Here is an 18,959-nt window from a genome sequence, read left to right as displayed (position 1 = left end):
AAGCTGGACGCCCTTCTCCGGGGACTGGCCCCCCTGATAACGTGCCCCAAGTGTAGAGACGAAGTCGGGAGACTTCCTCAGTTCTACGGAGGACTCTGGCTGTACTTCTTTCAAGATAGATTTGCTCTTTTGGTCCAACACCACCATTCAAACGTATCACTTCTTCTTTGGTCTTTTATTCGTTTTCCTGGCCCAGATTTCCTGCGGGCTGGCTGGCTTGGATGTCTGGCCTGTCAAAGGGCCTTGGTTCATTGCTCTGCCGCCTGTGTGTCTGCTGACCCCTAGTGGACACCCTGAGGAATTGCTGTGGCCGCCAGAGATTGGTCTTCTCAATCACTTGTGCGTCTGAGAGTTGGACAGTGACTAAGCATGACACAGAAGAGTCGATGCCTTTGAGCTGTGGTGCTGAAGAAGACTGTTGGACACACCACAGACTTCCAAGAGAACAAGCGAGTCTGTCCTGGAAAGGGTGAAACCAGGTTGCTCCTTGGAGGCAAGGCTTTTGAAGCTCTGTCTCACACACTCTGGGCACGTGGCCGTGTGAGACCAGACCTTGGAGAAGGACATCATGCTTGGAAGGGAGGAGGGACAGCACAGGAGAGGAAGACCCCGGATGAGATGAATTGACACAGTAACTGGGGCGATGTGGTGAGGGGTGTCAGAGCAGGTGAGGTTGGCTCAGAACAGGTCCAAGTTCAGAGCTGTTTGCTCATAGAGTTGCTGTGAGTTTTTGTCGACTTGACAGCATATAACAACACACCACAATCACGCTCACCTGAGGAAGGAGACCTGAATCCTGCCCTACCCTGTGCCAGCCTCACAACCTCTGATATCCTTGAGCCCACTGCTGCACTCACGGTGCCAATCCATCCCGTCGAGGGTCTGGTGGCTTGGTGGTAAGGAAGTGTACTGTCAGCGCAAACATACGTGATTTGAATCCACAAGTTCTGTGTGATTTACTGCCTCTGAAAACCCGCTGGAAGGTCAGCTATGGGTTGGTTCTGGCTCGATGGTCCACAAGAACACATCACCTCTGGAAGGAACTCCGGTGTCCATAGGGAGTTGCACTCTTAACCCAAAGGCAGCTAGACTGACAATTCTAATCCACCACCGACACCTTGAAGAAGGATGTGGAACATCCTGGTGTGTGAATTACAGCCTCGGAACCCAGAGGAGGGTCAGCTGGTTCCATCTCGATGGCTATGGGACTGCCCCTGGTGACGGTCAAGTGCCTGGCCTTCCCAGGCTGGTCTTCTGTATCCATCAAGGGCCCCTTCTGAAACACCCTTGGGGAACCTCAGCTCACAGAGCCGCTCACAGGACTGTCTCCTGCGCCAGGTCCGGCTGTGTCTCTGCAGCATGAGCACGTCAACTTCGGCTGTGTCACCCTTGGCTCAAGCGTGAAGAAGACCCTGTGGATTGAGAACAAGGTGGACTGCACCGCCTACTTCCAGTTTGCCATTGATTGTCAGGAGAGCGTCTTCAGCATCAGCCCCGTCTTGGGGACCCTGGTGGGCAAGACCCGCAAGACCCTGCTCTGCACCTTCCAGCCGACTCACCCCATCATCTACTTCCGAAGGGTGACCTGTCTCGTCCACCACCAGGTGAGTGTGGGAGTGAGGTCAAAAGAGTAGCTGCTCCCAGGACAAAGGCCAGTGAGAAAGACAAGGACCGCTTGGGAATCTCCTGGTCTGTCTGCCTGGAATGTTTCCTTCTCCAGGGGCACTTGGGAGCTAGGAAGGTGGGGTTGCCAGCTTCCACTTGACTGCTGCCCACCCAAGGATGTCTTGCTGCTGTTCTTGGGCTCAGAGAGAGGGAGCTTTGCTTCTTAATCCATGAAACACGTGCTAGGCAGGGGGCCTTGGCATTAGAATCCCAGCCCAGGCCCTAGGTAAGGTTGTACAACTGTGTCCTCCCCGCCTGGCCCAGGGGGTCAGGGGCTGGGATCTAGCCCATACTGTGTCTGCAAGTACTGTGCCCAGGCTCTGAGCTGCACCTGCCAGAGGAGTGGGGGCCTTTCCCTGGTGCTCATGAAGGCATTGTAAGGCTGGGCAGTCCAGGGGTGTCTCTCTCCTCCCCTCGGGAAGGCCTGGGCGCTGGTCTTGCAGGCCTCTTGGCTGGTAGCAGAATGGGCAATAGAATGCCCAGGAGCAGAGCAGGAAATGTGTCGTGGCCAAGTGCTCCAGCAGGCTGGGTGCTATTCTAGGTCCTGACCTTCCCCTGCTCCTGCCATCAGCCCAGCTGCCCAGGCAGCTACAGGGACACTCCCACACCCTACCAGCCTGCCAGCCTATCTGCCCTGCCGGCCACTTCATGCTGACTGTCCCCTCTGTCCTCACTTCTCCAGCCAGCACCCCTCTCACATGCACTGTTAATATTACAGGACCCAGTGTTCCTGGACCTGCTTGGGACATGCCACTCAGACAAAGTCAAGCCAGCCATCTTGAGGCCCCAGCACCTGACTTGGTACCGCACTCACCTGGCACAGGGCCTGGCGCTCTACCCTCCCAACATCCTGGGTACCATGTTGAACGAGAAGAAGCTAGAGTTGGATGAGAATGGGGCCCTCAAGATCCCCCCTGAGGTATGAGCATCCTCTTCAGAGCGTCCTGGAGGCAGGCTTCCCCCTCGGGGAGTGCTCCCATCTCTAACATCCCTAGCTTGGCCCCCAACCCCAGAGCCCTTCAGGTACCATTAGTAGTTGGAGGTGAACTGTGTGGATCCCCTGTGGTCTTCTCTGGGAAGGAGTGGGCAAAAGAGGGGCAGTGGCAGTAGGGACTGGTGGGTGGATCCCAGATCACCTGTCTCTCCCTGTGCAGGACCTGGAGACCAGACCACTCCAGCAGTATGCTGCCATCTGTCACATGACTGAGAACCTCTGTGACAGAACCAGGGACATGACCACCTTCCCCCTGCCCATCAGCATAGAGCCCACGGAGGTGGACTTTGGTGCCTGTCCGGGGCCCAAACCCCCCAACCCTGTGCCCCTGCGCCTGATTAACTACACCAAGGGCAAAGTCACTGTGGTATGGACACACAGGCCCGACTGTCCCTTCTGGGTGAGCCCGGCCACCTGCGACGTGCCCCCGCTCAAGTCCACGGCCCTGCGTCTACACTTCCATCCGCACCCCAACTGCCTGTATGCCATGGAGCTGGAAGCCTTCGCGCTTTATAAGGTGTTCACCCCAAGTGCCAGGGTGGGTGGGGAGGCAGAGGGACATCGTGGGGACCCAGCCCCTCCGTGCCAAGCTTTTCTCACTCCCCTTCCTCTTCCAGGGTATAGCCTTCCTTGGGCAAGGGGTTTCTTGGCCCCTCTAAGTCTCACTCATATGTGCCCTCACAGCCCCTCCAGAGGTAAAACTCAACAGGGATCAGATGTGACACACAGTCTCCGAGGTTTGAGGAGTGAGCCCTTCAAAGGAGCTGTGACAGGTGGACAACAGGACCTGGAGGACAGTGTAGGGAAGTGCTGCCTGCAGGTCCACAGGCTGTTCCCAGCCTGGCACAGCCTCTTGGCCTGAGATCTGTGCCCACAGGGTTTATTGTTGTTGTTATGTGCTGTTGAGCTGCCTGCGACTCATAGCGACCCTGTGTACAACAGCCCTAAACTCTGTCCTATCCTGTGCCAACCTCACCATCTCCGGCACACCTACACCCACTACCCCAGTGACTGAATCAATCCATCTCATCAAGGGTCTTTCTCTCCTGCGCTGTCCCTCCACTCTCCCAAGCATGACGTCCTTCTCCAAGGACTGGCCTCTCCTTGCAATGTGTGCAAAGTATGTCAGATGAAGCTTCAGAATCCTTGCCTCCAAGGAGCAGCCCGGCTTCACCCTCTCCAGGACAAATCTGTTTTCCTAGCAGTTCGCGGTATATTCAATACTCTTCTCCAACACCACAGCTCAAAGGCATCAATTCTCCTTCTATCATCCCTATTCATTGCCAGCTCTCTGATGCATAGCAAGTGATTGCAAAGGCCATGGCCTGTATCAGGCGCACCTGTTTCCAGACTGGCATCTTTGCACTTCAGCACTTTAGAGAGGTCTCCAACCACAGACTTTCCTAGGGTTTGCTAGCTTGTAATCTCTATGGGAGTAGATTTCAGGTCTTCTCTCTCGCAGATGGGCTGATGGGCGTAAATTGCTAAGCTTTCAGTTGGCAGGGAGCACTTCACTTTTGCACCACCAGGGGTCCTTCAGCCCCAGCAATCCTGCCCTCCCCCTCTCTCCTCTGGCTCCGCCCACCTGCTCTCCTCTCCCCTCCCGTCCCCACCCTGCCCCCTAGTGGTAAGGGATGGAGGTGCCAGGGCACAGATGAGAGCTGTATGGTCAAGAACAGACATCACTTACACTAGCAGGCTGGGAAAGGTAGAGGGGTCAGAGAAAGAGAGGAAGACCCTCAAGATGACTGGACACGGTGGTTGTAACAATAGGCGTGAGTACGTCAGCGGTGGTGAGGATGAGGATGGCACTGGATAGGGCAAGGTTCAGGTTTCTTATTCATAGCGTCACTATGACACCTGACAACAACAAGAATCATGTGACTCTAATCAAGTTGTTTAGTGTCTCTGAGAGCTGGTCTTTCCATCTATAAAGATGAGTTCACATTGGAAATTTTGAGGGGCTTCCAAGTGTCCCTTTGTCACCTCCATTCTAATGTGTTAGCAGTAAGAGGTGTGTGGGAATAAGGGGATCGTCCAGAGGATTGGAGACCCAGCGTGTCAGATTTCCAGGTTACCGCAGTCAGCGCTGCATATGGTTCCTGAGCATTTGAGATGCCGCAGGTCCAGATCCGGACGTGCTGTGAGTGTAGAACACACTGGATTCCAAGGGCTCATATAAAAAGAAAATTGCAAAATCTTGGCTAATGATTTCCTCTGACTTGGATCCACAATCAGCACCCTTGGGACCAGCAGTCAGGGGGTCAGGGGATGTGTTGCTTTAGGCAAGTCTGCCATCAGGGACTTCTCCAATTATTGAAGAACAATGATGTCAATTTGAAGACTAAGGTGTTCTTGACTCAGGCCATGGTTTTTCTGATCACTTGCTATGCATCTGAAAGTAAGACAGTGAACAAGGATGACAGAAGAATTGATGTCTTTGAGCTCTGGTGTTGGAGAAGAGCACGGAATATCCCGTGGAATTCCAAAAGAATGAACAGATACGTTTTGAGAAAAGTACAGACCCAGCGCTTGTTAGACGCAAGAATGTCGTCCTTGCCAGGCTGCATTGGACATGTTGCTAGGAGAGGCTATTCCTTAGAAGGGGACATCGTGCTTGGAAAGGTGAAAGGTCAGCAAAAGAGAGGAAGGGCCTCAATGAGGTGGATTGACCCAGTGACCGTGACAGTGGGCTCAAGTCAGAGATGATGCAGACAACACTGACAGGAGAGGACTCAGGGCTGTTGTTCAGAGTTGCTATGGGTAGTACTTGTCTCAACAGCACCTAAAAACAACAATAATTTTCCGGTGCCTTCGTCTATAATGAGCACTATAACCAATGGCCGTGCCTCTGGCCATTCAGATCCACCTACAGTTCAGAGGGAGAGTTGAATGTTCCCCTCCTGGGTGGTTCACAACCTCAGAAACCCTGGAGGGTCTGCTGTGAGTCATTTCCAACTTGATGGAAGTGGGGGGCAGAGTGAAGGGGGAGAGGAGGGAGAGAGAAAGCTCATTTCTACAGAGGAGCCCTGGTGGCACAGTGGTTGAAGATTTGACTGCCAATCAAAAGGTCGGTGATTCAAATCCCCCAGCTGTTCTGAGGGATAAAGATGAAGCAGTTTGTTTCTAGAAACACTCAAGGGTTGGGACCATACCCCCACCCCGGGCCTTCTACTTGGTCTTTGAGGGACTGGGAGTCAGAGGCGACTTGATTGATGGCAGTGAGTTTGGTTTTCTGATTTGATTTTTACATACTGATTGCATGTTTAAAACGATAAGCCTCTTGGAGCCATAGGGTTAAATAAGCACATTATTAAAATGAATTTTGCATGGTTTCCTGTGGCTACTGGAGGCTTTGCAACTGCTGTGGTGGCTGGCAGCGTGGCTGTGTTGTATTTCTGTTGGACGCCTCTTCCCGAGACATTCCTAGGGAATGAATGCGGCTTTCACGGCTGCCCTTCTGGCCCAGCCCCACCCTCCTCCTGGACTGTCCTGAACATTCACTGGGGTGCTGGGTGCCCGGAGCAGGGCCTGGCACAGGAGCAAGGGTGGTACTTCAGCCATAGTTCTCCTCACTGCCCTCCAGACTGCCCAGGGCAGGACTCCTGAAGAATGGGGGCTGGGGCACATGCCCCAAGGGGTGGGCCCGAGATTCTGAGCTTTCTTTCTCCTTGACTTTGACCACCCCAGGTCCTGCAGACATACAGTTACATCGAGGAGGACTGCACAGTGTGCCCGTCCTGGTGTCTGACACTCAGGGTACGAGGCCACAGCTTCAGCACTGCCTTGGAGCACCCTGTCCCCCAGTACTCACTAGATGCCCCCACGGTGAGCATGGCCCCCGTGCCAGAGGGAGGTGGGCAGGGACCTCACGTGTATCTTGGCTGCAGATTCAAACTGACCCCCTCCCTCTGTTGGCCTCAGGAACATGTCACACCTCTCTCTCTCTCTCTCTCTTTCTCTCCTTGTCCATCCTCCCCTACCAGGCCCTGGGCTAGTGAAGAGTCCGCCTGGGTTGGGCACTGGGCCTGGGAGAGCAGGAGGGCAAAGGCCCAGCTAAAGGGGGTAAAGGGGACTGGACAGTCCAGTCCTACTCTTGTCTGAAATGCTGCTCTGGTCTAGAACATTTCAGCACCTTCTCTTGTCTGTGCTGTTTACCTGGTGTCCCAGGCCCTGGACCAGGCCCTAGAGAGACATCATCTGCACTGTGAGCCCTGTCCTGGGAGCACCCAGCCTGGCAAGGTCGGCAGCGCTGAGCCTGAGCTCAGGTCCCTTCCTCAGGGAGTCATAATCCCCAGGCCTCTCCTGAGGGCACAGGAGGCCTCATCTGACCCGAGAGGCAGGATAACATGGGACTTAAAAGCACTGACCAAAATACCAACCCAGCTGAGTGGGTGTGAGTCCTGGTTTCCCCTTTGATGTCTCCTCCCATCCCAGCTCCTGTTAGCAGAGTCACTGTTTCCACAAGGTTTTCACTGCCTCCCCAATCCCACACCCTACTATGTGGAAAAGTGCTCAGGGGCAACCATGCTCCCCGCCAGTCACCCTTCTGCCTGCAGAACACATGTATGCACACCCACGCTTATTGCTGCTTTATTCACAACAGCAAAGAGAAGTAAACAACCCAAGTGCCCAACAATAAATGAATGGATAGGAAAGCTATGGTACATCCACACAATGGAATACTGTGCAGCATTGAAAATAATTAAATAGTAAAACATTACACAACACGGGAGAGCTTTGAGGACATTATGCTAAGTGCAATATCTCAGTCACAAAAGGAGAAATCCTGCATAACACCGCTGTTAAAAAATAGGACAGATATGGGAGATTGGAGTGGGAATGGGGAAAGAGTGGATAGATGATGAACACGGTATTAGAACAGACTAGGAGAAGAACTGTTTAAAATGAATACATGATTATACACTATATGCAAGAGAACAGTCTGGAACAAGAGGTGCTTTGCAGGGTGGGCTAGGGAAGGGAGAGGTTGTGGGGAAGAAAATGTGCAACAGTGAATAAATAAAAGAGAAAAAAAGTAAAACCGTAAATGCACACCACCCCTGAGAATCACCTCCTCCTGGACTGGACAGTCCCTCAAAGTCTACTCCCCTGCCCTCTTCAGAGCCTTCACACAGAGGCTAGGCCCAGCAGCACGTGATCCACACATCCCCACTGTTGTTGAAGTTGAATGTCAACCAGAGGTCAGGGATTTCAGCCTTGTGCTTGTAGCCTAGTCAGCTCTAGCCAACTGCTGGTCTACCCAGCATGCTTCCGGTGTTTGGGTGCTGGAATTGTACGGATTTTCTCTGAGTGGCTTCACCTTCGTCTGTCTGCATCGGAACAATCTAGGAGTTGTTTACCCCAAAGCTTCTGGACTAGGATCTGTGAGAGTAGGTCCTCCAAAGGGTGATTAGAGTGGACCCTAAAATGAAAGGATTTCTACTCTGACCTTGAGGGAAGGGTCTTGGAGGAGTGGATTTCGGGGTTACCCAGCCTCTCTGGAGAACAGAAGCATTCTGGGCACCTGGTTGCAGCCTCCCTCAATTCCTTGCTCCCAGGGCATTGAGAATATCAGGGGGAACATCTAAGATCCCCAAACAATTCCTGGGGCTGGAAGTGGAGCTGTGAGCATCAGTCCCTCCCTCCTTTCCCCTCCCACAGCTGTTTCCTGCTGTGTCTCCTGGAAAACCTTCCTACCGAACCCTGCTCCTCATCAACATAGGCACCATAGGGATGACCTTCAACTTGGACCGCAAAAGCAGCTCAGACATCAGCCTGCGACCCACCTCAGGCCTCGTGGCCCCCACGAACCACCAGATCTTCCTCATCTGCACCTACCCCAAGGGTAACTCCTGGAAGCAACACCTTCTCTACCTGCAGTTCAACTTCTACCCCAAGTTTCTCAAGGTAGGAAACGGACCCGTTTGGAGGATTGTTGTTGTTGTTACATGCCATCGATTTGGAACCAACTCCTAGCTGACCCTCCAGCGGGGTTTCGGAGGCACGGGAGGAGACTTCCCATCTTTGTCTCACAGAGCAGATGGGGCATTCCGGCTGCCTGCCTTTGGCTTGTCAGCATGCTTACCCCCTAGACCACCTCCCTTTTCAAAGCCTCGCTCTGGAGCTTTGCAGCCCTTTCTGAAGGAGCCACTCCCTCTCTGGGTGGAGACCCCTCAGCCATGTTTATCTGGGAACTGCTCTCTCATAGGTCAGGACCCTCCCTAGCCATCTTATGGGACCAGAGACCAGGAAAAGGGGCCAGGAGTCCCCAGTGGAAGGAGCTAGAGGACATGGACATGATAGATTGCGTTTACCACGTCTGGTCCCATTCTCTGGCCTCTATATGTCCTCTCCAACCCTGAGTCTTTTTCAAGGACCACCACCTGGACCAGTCCTACTCCCTGTACCTTTGGGAAAAGCTCACGCTGGAGGTGGGAGGCTGAGGGAGGGTCTTCTGCTGCCCCCCTGTCGCTTCTTGGGGCTTTAGAGGAGGCAGGGCAGCAGGGTGAGATTACGCCACCAACCTCTGCCTCTGGTCCCAGGAGGTGAGCCTGCACAGCCGGGAGGAGCCACTGCAGATGAACCTGGACACCTCCAAGAACATCTTCTTCAAGCCCACGTGGGTGGGCTGCTCCTCCACCAGCCACTTCACCATACATAACCCCACACGTCTGCCCCTGGAGTTTGAGTGGAGGATCTCCGAGCAGCATCGCAAGATGCTGGCTGTCCAGCCCAGCCGGGGCCTCATCCAGCCCAATGAGACCATAGTGAGTGTCTTCCTCCCAGCCAGGGACTGCAAGAAAGGGCGCCCGTCACAGGCCACCGCCTCGTGTGCCCCTCCCATTCAGTCCACGGTCCCCTCGCTGCAGTCTGTTAGGTTATGAACAAAAGTATCTCAGCCCTGTCCTGTCCTGTGCCGTCCTCACAATCTCTCACACACTTGAGCCTGTTGCTCCAGTCACTGTGTCAATCTACCTCACGAGGGTCTCTTCTCTTAGCTGACCTTCTGCCTTTCCAAGCATGATGTTCTTTTCCAAGAACTTGCCCGTCCTAACAACCTGCCCCAAATATGTCAAGGAAGCATCATCATCCTTGTCCAAGGATCAAGTATTACCACTATCACCTCCCTTTTAGAGTTGAGACGTGGACTTCTGAAGTAAGATACTGGGAGGTGAAGAGCTGGGACTTGAACCCCGACTTCTGACTCCAGGACCCCAGTGTGTCATGTCCATTATAGATCTCCCATCCCCACAGCTTTGAGGTCATGAGGAGGATGGCAGGTGCCAAGTGGGTTTGGAGCAAAATTGTGACTGTGGGGTGAGAAACAGGACCCCTAGAGTTTTTACTGGCATTCTGATGAGGGACAAGGGTTACACCCCAGGATAGCAGACCCCATCCCTGGTCTAGGGCCTTATAAAGTAGTTCTTCTTTTTGTTGTATACCATCAAGTCGGAACTAACCCATACATGACTCTCCAGTGGGTTTTTAGAGGTAGTAAATGCCACAGGAGGAAATTGCCCATACTTCTGTAGAGCAGCTGTTGGATTCTGGAATTGCAGTGCAGCTTCTTACCACTAGGCCACCAGAGCTCCCTAGAAGTAGTAGTAATTGTTGTGTATTGTTGAGTCAGAACTGACCCATAGCCACCCTCTAGCAGGTTTTCAGAGGCAGTTAATTGCATGGGAGGAGATTGCCCATCTTTTTCCCGTGAAACAGCTGGTGGATTTGAGCCATGTACCTTAGGTTGTCAGCACAACTCTTTACCACCTGTTGGGGCTATATTTGGAACAAGAACCAGCAGTACAGTGTGTCTGTAAGAGCCCCAGGTGCAAGCACTGGGCAGGCCGGAGGTGAGGCCGACCGAGTCAGCATCAGAAGGCCCTTGACCCAGCTATTCTTCCCTTTTCTGTGACTTTAACCAAATCACCCAACTTCTCTGAATCTCCAGTGTCTCATCAGAAAACAAGATGTGAGAAGCATAGAATTATCTCGTGAGGTATAAAGTTTAGTGCAATGCCGTGATATACAACAAAGTGCTGGCACAGAGCACTCAGAAAGGAGCCTGATCGCCAAAGTGGGACCACAGAGGGCCAGGAGCCTGGGTGGGTGTCCAGGAACCCCCTATTCAGGGAGCATCTCTGTGACCCTAGACCCTGACATGGACCTTCAGCCCTCTGGAGGAGACCAAGTACCTGTTCCGAGAGGGGATCTGGATCTGCAAAGTTGGCTTGCCCCCAAACACCAGGTCCCCCAACACCATCCACTACATGCTGCGGCTGGTGGGCATGGGTATCACCAGCAGCCTTTCTGTGAGTTGGGGAGCCCGCCCAGGGGGAGTAGGAGTGAGAACAGGGCACAAGTAAGAGCGTACGCCAGGACATTTGACTCCAAGAGGGCAAGAAGTGGAGTTAGGCCCCAACCCCTGCTCTGGGGTGGGCGGTGGGGTGAATGAGCCCCGTTTCCGGCTGGCTGACTCTGGCCCCCAGGTCAAGGAGCCCGAGCTGCACTTCGGGAGCATGCTGGTGAACAGCACACAGTCCCGGGTCCTGGTGCTTCTGAACAAGGGCAACTGCACCCTCTATTACCGCTTGTTCCTGGAGCAGTCCAGTCCCCAGGCTGTCAGCAGCGACCCCCTCGGTACTCGGGCCTGGGCTGGGCTGGGCTGGGGGAGGCAGGGTGGATGATGACTGAGACTAGGGGCTGAGGTCAGACAGGGCAGAGCTGAAGATCTAAAGCTTTGCGTCCTAGATGTGCAGTGCTGGGCACGTGACTCCTTCCAAGTCTCCACTGCCTCATCTCTGAAATGGGGCAGCTGCTGACCCCTGTGCTGGGAAAGGTAGAGGGTCGGAGAAAGAAAGGAAGCCCCTCGACCTAATGGACCGACACAGGGACTTATAACCATGGGCTTGAGCTTACTCTAGAGGGTGTGGATGGAACAGGACAGGGCATGGCTCACATCTGTTGCTGAGAGGGTCACTGTGATTCGTAGTGGACTCGATGGCACCTGACAACAACAACAAGGTAGAAGAAAGAGCTTAGTAGGTGCCAGTGACCCTGGGAATGCGGAACTATGAACTATCATCCACCTTCTGGTCAGAACCCGTCTCAGTCAGTTCTTGGCTGTCCCCGAGAGGGTGTTGAGGAAAGAACAGGAGAAGCTGGGGCTCCTCTCCTGGCAACTTCCTCTGCCCTCTAACCTCTCCCTCCCGGGTCATCCCTGAGCAGATCTGCAGCTGGAACGGACGGAGGGGAGCATGCCACCCTGGTCCCAGGACCACATCAGCCTGGTGGCCTGCCCCAAGCTCCGGGCCCATTACTCCTGGACCATCAGCTACGCACTCCTCTCCAACAGAGGTACCTGTGCTGCCTCACCTGGTACAGAGAGACAGGGCTGGGGGAGGATGGGGGTGGTGGAGCGCTGTGTGAGGGCGCGTATGTGTACACTGAGTGTCAATATGTAATGTGTGTGCGAGTGCTAGGGTCCACCTTGAGGGTCCCGTACGTGTGTCACTGACACCACGTCTCTAAGCGGGTTCAAGGTGGGAGCCTGGTCTGTGGAGGGCTCGTGGTAAAAGCTTAGGGGCTGCCCTGTTGATCTGTTGTGTACTCTTAGGCAAACCTTGGCCTCTCTGTGCCTCGACCCCTTCTGTCGAATGGCACTGTTACAAGCCCACCTTGTGGTTGGCACCAGGCTGCCCTCTGCTGCCAGGGCAGCACAGAAACGGGCTCAGGGTTTGAACTCTGGAGCCAGGATGTCTTGGATCGGATCCCAATGCTTATTAGGCACACAGTCTTAGCAAGTTGCTTCACCTCTCTGTACCTCCATTTCCTCATCTATAAAGTGGGGGTGATCATGGTACAGGAACAGCAAAAAGGAAAAAAGGCATCTCAATATCACATACCACAGCATAAAAATATTATTCTAAGTAAAAGAAAACCCATTGCCACTGAGTCGAAACTGACTCATAGCTGACGTTCCTGGGGCTGTAAGTCACAGAGAAGATTGTCCTGTGGGGGGTCACTGGTGGATTTGAACCACCAAAGTGGCATAGGCTTTGAATTAACAACTCCTTACAGACCATACCACCAGAGGTCAGACATGAAAGACCATGACACCACTTATATGAAATGTAAAAAACCCAAACAAACCACAGATTTTTAGAGACAGTAAATGGTTTGTGGTCGCAGGGGCTCGGAGGTGGGGGGAAGGAATGAAAGGTGACAGCTATTGGGGTGGTGCAAATGTTCTCAGCTTAGATAGTGTAATGACTATTGGCAAGAAGTTGTACTACAATCCTGAAGGCATACAGTTAATCCACGAGCTACTCCTTGGGAGAAGGATAGGTAATCTTTACCTGTGTGATTAACTGCCTCTGAAAACCCTCCAGAGGGTCAGCTATGGGTCAGTTCCAGCTCGACGATACAGCAATGATTACACTACCCAGGAAAGTATCAGAAGTCACTGAATTGTACATTTTGATTGAGTGAGTTCTATATGAACAAAACTGTCATTTTAAAAATTAGTTTGATAGAAAAGTTTTATGCTGTTGTGTACCATCGAGTCAGACTGACCCACAGCTGATCCTTCAGTGGGTTTTCAGAGCCAGTAAATCACACAGGAGAAGAACACCCCTTTCCACTAGTGGAGCAGTTGGTGGATTTGAACTGCTTACCTTGGAGTCAGTGTAGCGCCTTACCACTAAGCCTTCAGCACTCTGGTTTGATGTTGATGTTGTTGTTATTTATGTGCCATTGGGTTGCCCACGACACATAGCAACCCTGTGTACAATGGCTCTGAACCCTGCCTTATCCTGAACCAGTCTCGCTGTCTCTGGCACACCTAACCCTGTGACCCCAGTTCAGTCTATCTCGTCCAGGGTCTTCCTCTTAATGTGCTGTCTCTTCACCCTCCTAAGCATTATGTCCCAAGGACTGGTCCCTCCTGGCCACGTGCCTGAAGTATGTGAGACGGCGCTTCAGAATCCTTTCCTCGGCGCATGGATGTTGATGTTTTGCTTCTGACACCTTTGTGCTCAGAGTGGAGTGATCTCAGGAGGAGTCGGGAGGATTCTAATATTTGGTGGTGTGACTTTGTCAGTTTGCCAAGGCAGCACGTAGCCAAGAGGGCAGGCATTCGGCTTCCACCTAAAGTAAACTGGATTTTGCACATACGAAATTTGCCTGACAAAACCACAGCAGAAGAAACGTATGATATATTTAGGAAATATGGACCCGTTTGTCAAATCAGAGTGGGGAAGACACCTGAAACTGAAGGAACAAACAGCTTATGTGGCCTGTGAAGACATCTTTGATGTCAGCAATGCGTGTGATCACCTGTCAGGATTTCAGGATTCAGTGCTTGTAATAGATAACTTGTGATATTATACTATAATGCCAACAGGCCATTTCAGAAGATGGACACAAAAAAGGAAGAACAATTGAAACTTTTGAAGGAGAAATAGGGCATCAGCCAAAAGATCCAACAAAATAAATGCTGTTTTCTTCATTTTGATTTTGAACTGAAACCCTTGACTCTGCTAGCATCACCATTTTTTTCTTTTTTTAAATTAATACTAAATATTATACACAGCTTTAGTTTGCTTGGCTCCACAGTCAACAGTCTTGGCACCAGCAGCCAGGAAATTAAAAGGTGCATCGCCATGGGAAAGTCTGCTGTTAGGGACCTCTCCAAAGTACTGAAGAGCAATGGTGTCTCTCTGGAGACTAAGGTGCGTCTGATACAGGCCATGGTCTTCGCAATCACTTGTTATGCATCAGAGAGTTGGACAATGACCAAGGAGGATACAAGGAGAATTGATGCCTTTGAGCTGTGGTGCTGGAGAAGAGTATTGAGAATATCATGGACTGCTAGGAAAACAAACAGATTCATCCTGGAAAGGGTCAAACCAGGTGGCTCCTTGGAGGCAAGGATTCTGAGGCTCCATCTAACATACTTTGGACATGTTGTGAGGAGAGACAGGTCCTTGGAGAAGGACATCATGCTTGGGAGGGTGGAGGGACAGCGACAGCGCAGGAGAGGAAGGCCCTCTATGAGGTGGATTGATTCAGTGACTGGGATAATTGGGATGGGAGTGTCAGAGACAGTGCGATTGGCACAGGACAGAGCGGAGTTTAGGGCTGTTGTACATAGGGCCGACTCGACTGCACATAACAACAACAACAACTAAATATTGTGATTTTTAAACTTGATATAATTACCTGCTTAAAACATTGCTGCAAAAATTTAATTGCTACATTAGAATCTATTATGTTAATGAATTGTAGCCTTTTGTAAAACAAAACAAACAAACAAAAATCCTTGTCTTCAAGGAGAAACTTGGTTTCCCTATCTCCAAGAAAGAACAATTTGTTCTCCTGGCAGTCCATGGTATATTCAGTACTCTTCTCCAGCGCCACAACTCAAAGGCATCATTTGTTTATCTGTCATCCTTAGTCATTGTACAGCTCTCTGATGCATAGCAAGTAATTGTGAAGACCATGGCCTAGATCAGGTGCACCTTAGTCTCTACACTGATATCATTGCTATTTAGCATTTTGGAGAGGTCCTTGACAGCAGACTTCCCCAATACTATTCATCTTTTGATTTACTGGCTGCTCGTGCCAAGAGTGTTGATTATGGAGCTGAGCATCCCTGACACACTTCCTTCCTAACTTTGAGTCATGCTGTGTTTTCTTTCTCTGTTCTAAACACTGTCTACTGGTCCAAGCACAGGTTTCCCATGAATACAATCAAGTGTTCTGGGTTTCGATGCTTCCCAAGGTTAGCCATAATTTGTTGTGATCCACACAGTCAAATGCCTTTGTATAGTCAAGGGAACACAGATAGACGTTCCTCTGGTACTCTGTGTTAAGCCAAGATCCATCTGGCATTGGTGATAATGTCTTTAGTGCCACAACCTCTTCTGTACTCAGCTTGTATTTCTGATAGTTCTCTGTCATTGTACTGTTCCAGTCATTTTTGGATAATCTTCAACAAGACTTTGCTTGTGTGTGGTACTGTTCAATAATTTCCACACTCTGTCGAATCACCTTTTTTGGGGGATAGGAATAAATATGGATCTCTTCTAGTCAGTTGGCCAGGTAGTTTGTCCTCAATTTTCTTGGCACAACCAGATAAATATAAAATAGTATATAGTGAAGGCTGCATAGTGGAGTGCACTTAGGGGGAGATACTGCATAACAATGAAAGGGTTTTTCTTTTCAAGGAGAAGAGTGAATTGGGGGGAAGGGGGTGGGCAGGGAGAAAAGTGCAACAGTGAATGACTAGAAACCCTAAGTCTCTGTAAATTTTCATTTAAATTAATAAAAAAAATAATATAATGAGTAAAGTACTTAGGCCAATAACTCACACAGGGAAAGTTCTAGAACTGAGCTGGCTGTTACTGGAGATGCTCCAGCTCACTGGAGAAGTCAGCTACTTCTGGCTGGGGTCCAGGAACAGAATGCCTAGGGGTCCAGCTCCCTCAGTTGGCATGGCCCCCTGGGCTGGGACATAATCTCAATCCTCCCTTCCACATCACCCCTACTCCCAGATAACAAGATGGGGCAGAAGTGTGAGCTGTGTCGGGTCTCCCTGGAGGGCGTGTACCCCCTGCTCTCTGTCCTGGACATCTATGCCATGGGCAGCACCGAGGGTATCACCCGGAAGCATTTGTGGCAACTCTTCTCCCTGGACACACTCAACAGTTACTTGGGGCGTGACCCCACCCCCCAGGAGCTCACCTACAAGGTGCCCACCCGTCACAGGTGAGCCAGAGACAGGTGTTTCTACCTGTTCTCCCAACCCCTCACCCTCACCGTCCAAGCAGTGGCTCCTCATCTCTGGAGGCCCTCCAAGTCCCTGCCCATCCCCGAAGGGCTGGGTTTGGGGACTGTCATGCTGGCTTACCGCATCCTCTAAGTCCCAGATTCTCTAATTTTCACCTAAGTAGGTGGACACCCAAGCCATCCAGGCTTGAGAGACCCGCTGTATCCCCATCCCTGCTCACTGGCTGCCTCTGAGTCTCTTTCTCTGCCTTGTTTACAGCACAAGCCAGATCCCTCCCATCTTCACCCCTTTAAAGCTGAACTTCAACTTTGGGGCTGCACCACTTGAGGCCCCGCCCTCTGTGGTGCTCCTGGCCCTGAAGAACAGTGGAGTGGTGCCCCTGGACTGGTATGACCACCCCCTGAAGGTGCTTGGGGCGGGGGTTGGTGAGATAGGAGGCTAGGAGGGCAGGAGGGTGGGAAGCTGTCTCTCTTGCTGATAATAGACGTGGCTGCATGGTGTTCTGCACTGATGATACTGGGAAGGCCAGTCAGTGGTAGGCTGGAGTCACTGTGCAAAGAAGCTGTACAAAAGCTATTTCCTCCATCCTGAGATGTATCCATAAGCCCAGGGGTGTTGGGATCTCCCTTTTAAGGGCACAGACACCTCAGTACCTAAAAAATTAAGACGTATTCATTAAGCGTCTGCAGCAGGCCACCCCATGCTTCACAAGCCTCGTCTCCTCCAATCCTCAAACGAATTATCTAAAAAGATACTTCTCTTGACTCTCTAATCGATGGGAAGACTGAGGGTCAGTGAGGTCAAGTGGTCAGCTGAGGCCTCAGAGCAGAAAATGGGCAGAAACTGGTCACCATCAGTTGATCCTGACTCGTGCCAAATCCATATGTGTCAGAGTAGGACTGGGCTGTGGGGTTTTCAGGGGCTGGTTTATCCCAAGTACATAAGCAGGCCTTTCTTCCGAGGTGCTTTAGGATGGGATCCAACTTATGGTTTATCTATTTCTTAACCGTTTGCAACAGCCAGGGCTAGTTCCAGGTTCAAACCCAGATTTGCCCCATGATAAAGGCAGTCCTGGCCTCACTACTTTAGTGCGTGGCAACAGCTGAAAGGTTAGGAGTTTGAATCGACAGAGAGCTCTGGTGGCCTAGTGAGTAAGGTGTTGTGCTGCCAACCCAAAGGCAGGCAGTTGGAAGCCACCATTGCTCTGGGGGAGAGAGATGCACCTCCTGTGTGATTTACAGCCTCTGAGAACAGCGTGGAGGGTCATTTGTGAGTCGGCTCCAATTCTACAGCGCATAAGACAATGACTCGGTGGGCGAATGATGGGATACTCTGCTTCTATGAAGATTTTCATCTTTGTACGAGGCAGTTTTACTCTGCCCTCTAGGATCTCTCTAATTCAGAATCCACACGAGGGGAACAGGTCTGGGAGTTGGGTTTAAGGAGGCCTGGTGTGTGGGGAGTTTGGCTGTTAACCCAAATGCCAATCCTCTGTGGCAGTCTGAATATATCTACTGCTCCGCGAGAGAAAGGCGGGCAGTGTTCTCCCGTGTGAGTTACACCCTCTGAAAACCTGTTGAAGGGTCAGCTGAGTCAGTTCTGACTGGAAGGCAGAGTTTAAGGTTGTTCAGGGTTTTTCTGAGGTGACCTCGTCATTACCAGTTGGAGCTGACTGAAAGGTCAGTGTCTGGCCAGCATGGAAGTGTCAGATTGCTTCTGCGCAGGCGCTGGGTTCAGAACCCAGAGCCAGGGAGCCAGGGCCAGAATGGAGGAGGCGAAGGATCTGGGGAAGGACAGATGACAGGGACATGCTGCCCCCGGCGTCGGTGCCAGCATTGGTGGACTGGCCACCAAGGGGCCACAGAGCAGATGCCACAGAGCAGACTGCAGGAAGGGTCCAGGGTGAAGGGATCCGTGTCCTCCCTCCCGCTGCAGGTAGGCCCTGCCCCTCCAGTCCCATTGGGTGCAGCCTGGAAACCTCGCTACTGGCTGGCCTGCCCTGCACTCCACTCTCCTCCCACTGGGGCACAGAGCTGCTGCCCAGCAAACATCCTGCTCAACACCAGGGCATTTTCTTGTCCTTCCTGCTTGCCTAGTAAACTTCCTTTTGGTGACTTCCAGCTTTACTTGACCCAGAAGAGGTGGAAAAGGAGGATCCTTGTCTGAACCAGGCTGGGGAGAGGCAGCTGGGAGCCCCATTCAGGACAGTGGGGGTGTGGATGAGAGTGAGACTATGCAGGGTAGGGGAACCTCTGTCAGCTCAGAAATTTTCCGGTCCAAGGACTCTTGGGAAGGGGTGAGTGAAGATGGAGTGAGGACTGAGTACCTGGTGGTATCCCCTTACCCTCTGACATGTTCCTGTGATAGGAGGGCGTGGGGTATGTGGGGTGAGGACTGGGTACCTAGTGGTACCCCCCCCCTTACCCTCTGACATGTTCCTGTGATAGGAGGGTGTGGGGTATGTGGGGTGAGGACTGGGTACCTAGTGGTACCCCCCCTTACCCTCTG

General features: G+C 52.0%; 1 protein-coding gene across 1 annotated transcript in view; it reads left to right on the top strand.

The window, feature by feature from the left end:
* CCDC108 (coiled-coil domain containing 108) overlaps positions 1-18,959 on the top strand; it is a 47,903-nt gene that overhangs the window by 10,306 nt on the left and 18,638 nt on the right. The window contains exons 8-18 of the mRNA XM_006890303.1: positions 1,339-1,604; positions 2,384-2,584; positions 2,820-3,176; positions 6,350-6,487; positions 8,324-8,569; positions 9,205-9,429; positions 10,813-10,971; positions 11,149-11,299; positions 11,888-12,016; positions 16,216-16,429; positions 16,710-16,838. Coding sequence (XP_006890365.1) covers positions 1,339-1,604; positions 2,384-2,584; positions 2,820-3,176; positions 6,350-6,487; positions 8,324-8,569; positions 9,205-9,429; positions 10,813-10,971; positions 11,149-11,299; positions 11,888-12,016; positions 16,216-16,429; positions 16,710-16,838 — 2,215 coding nt within the window. The remainder of the gene's footprint in view (positions 1-1,338; positions 1,605-2,383; positions 2,585-2,819; positions 3,177-6,349; positions 6,488-8,323; positions 8,570-9,204; positions 9,430-10,812; positions 10,972-11,148; positions 11,300-11,887; positions 12,017-16,215; positions 16,430-16,709; positions 16,839-18,959) is intronic.

This window comes from Elephantulus edwardii, unplaced genomic scaffold (assembly GCF_000299155.1).
Source record: "Elephantulus edwardii isolate Elephantulus edwardi_28Jun2011 unplaced genomic scaffold, EleEdw1.0 scaffold00087, whole genome shotgun sequence".
Lineage (NCBI taxonomy): Eukaryota > Metazoa > Chordata > Mammalia > Macroscelidea > Macroscelididae > Elephantulus > Elephantulus edwardii.
This window is presented reverse-complemented; position numbering and strand designations above follow the sequence as displayed.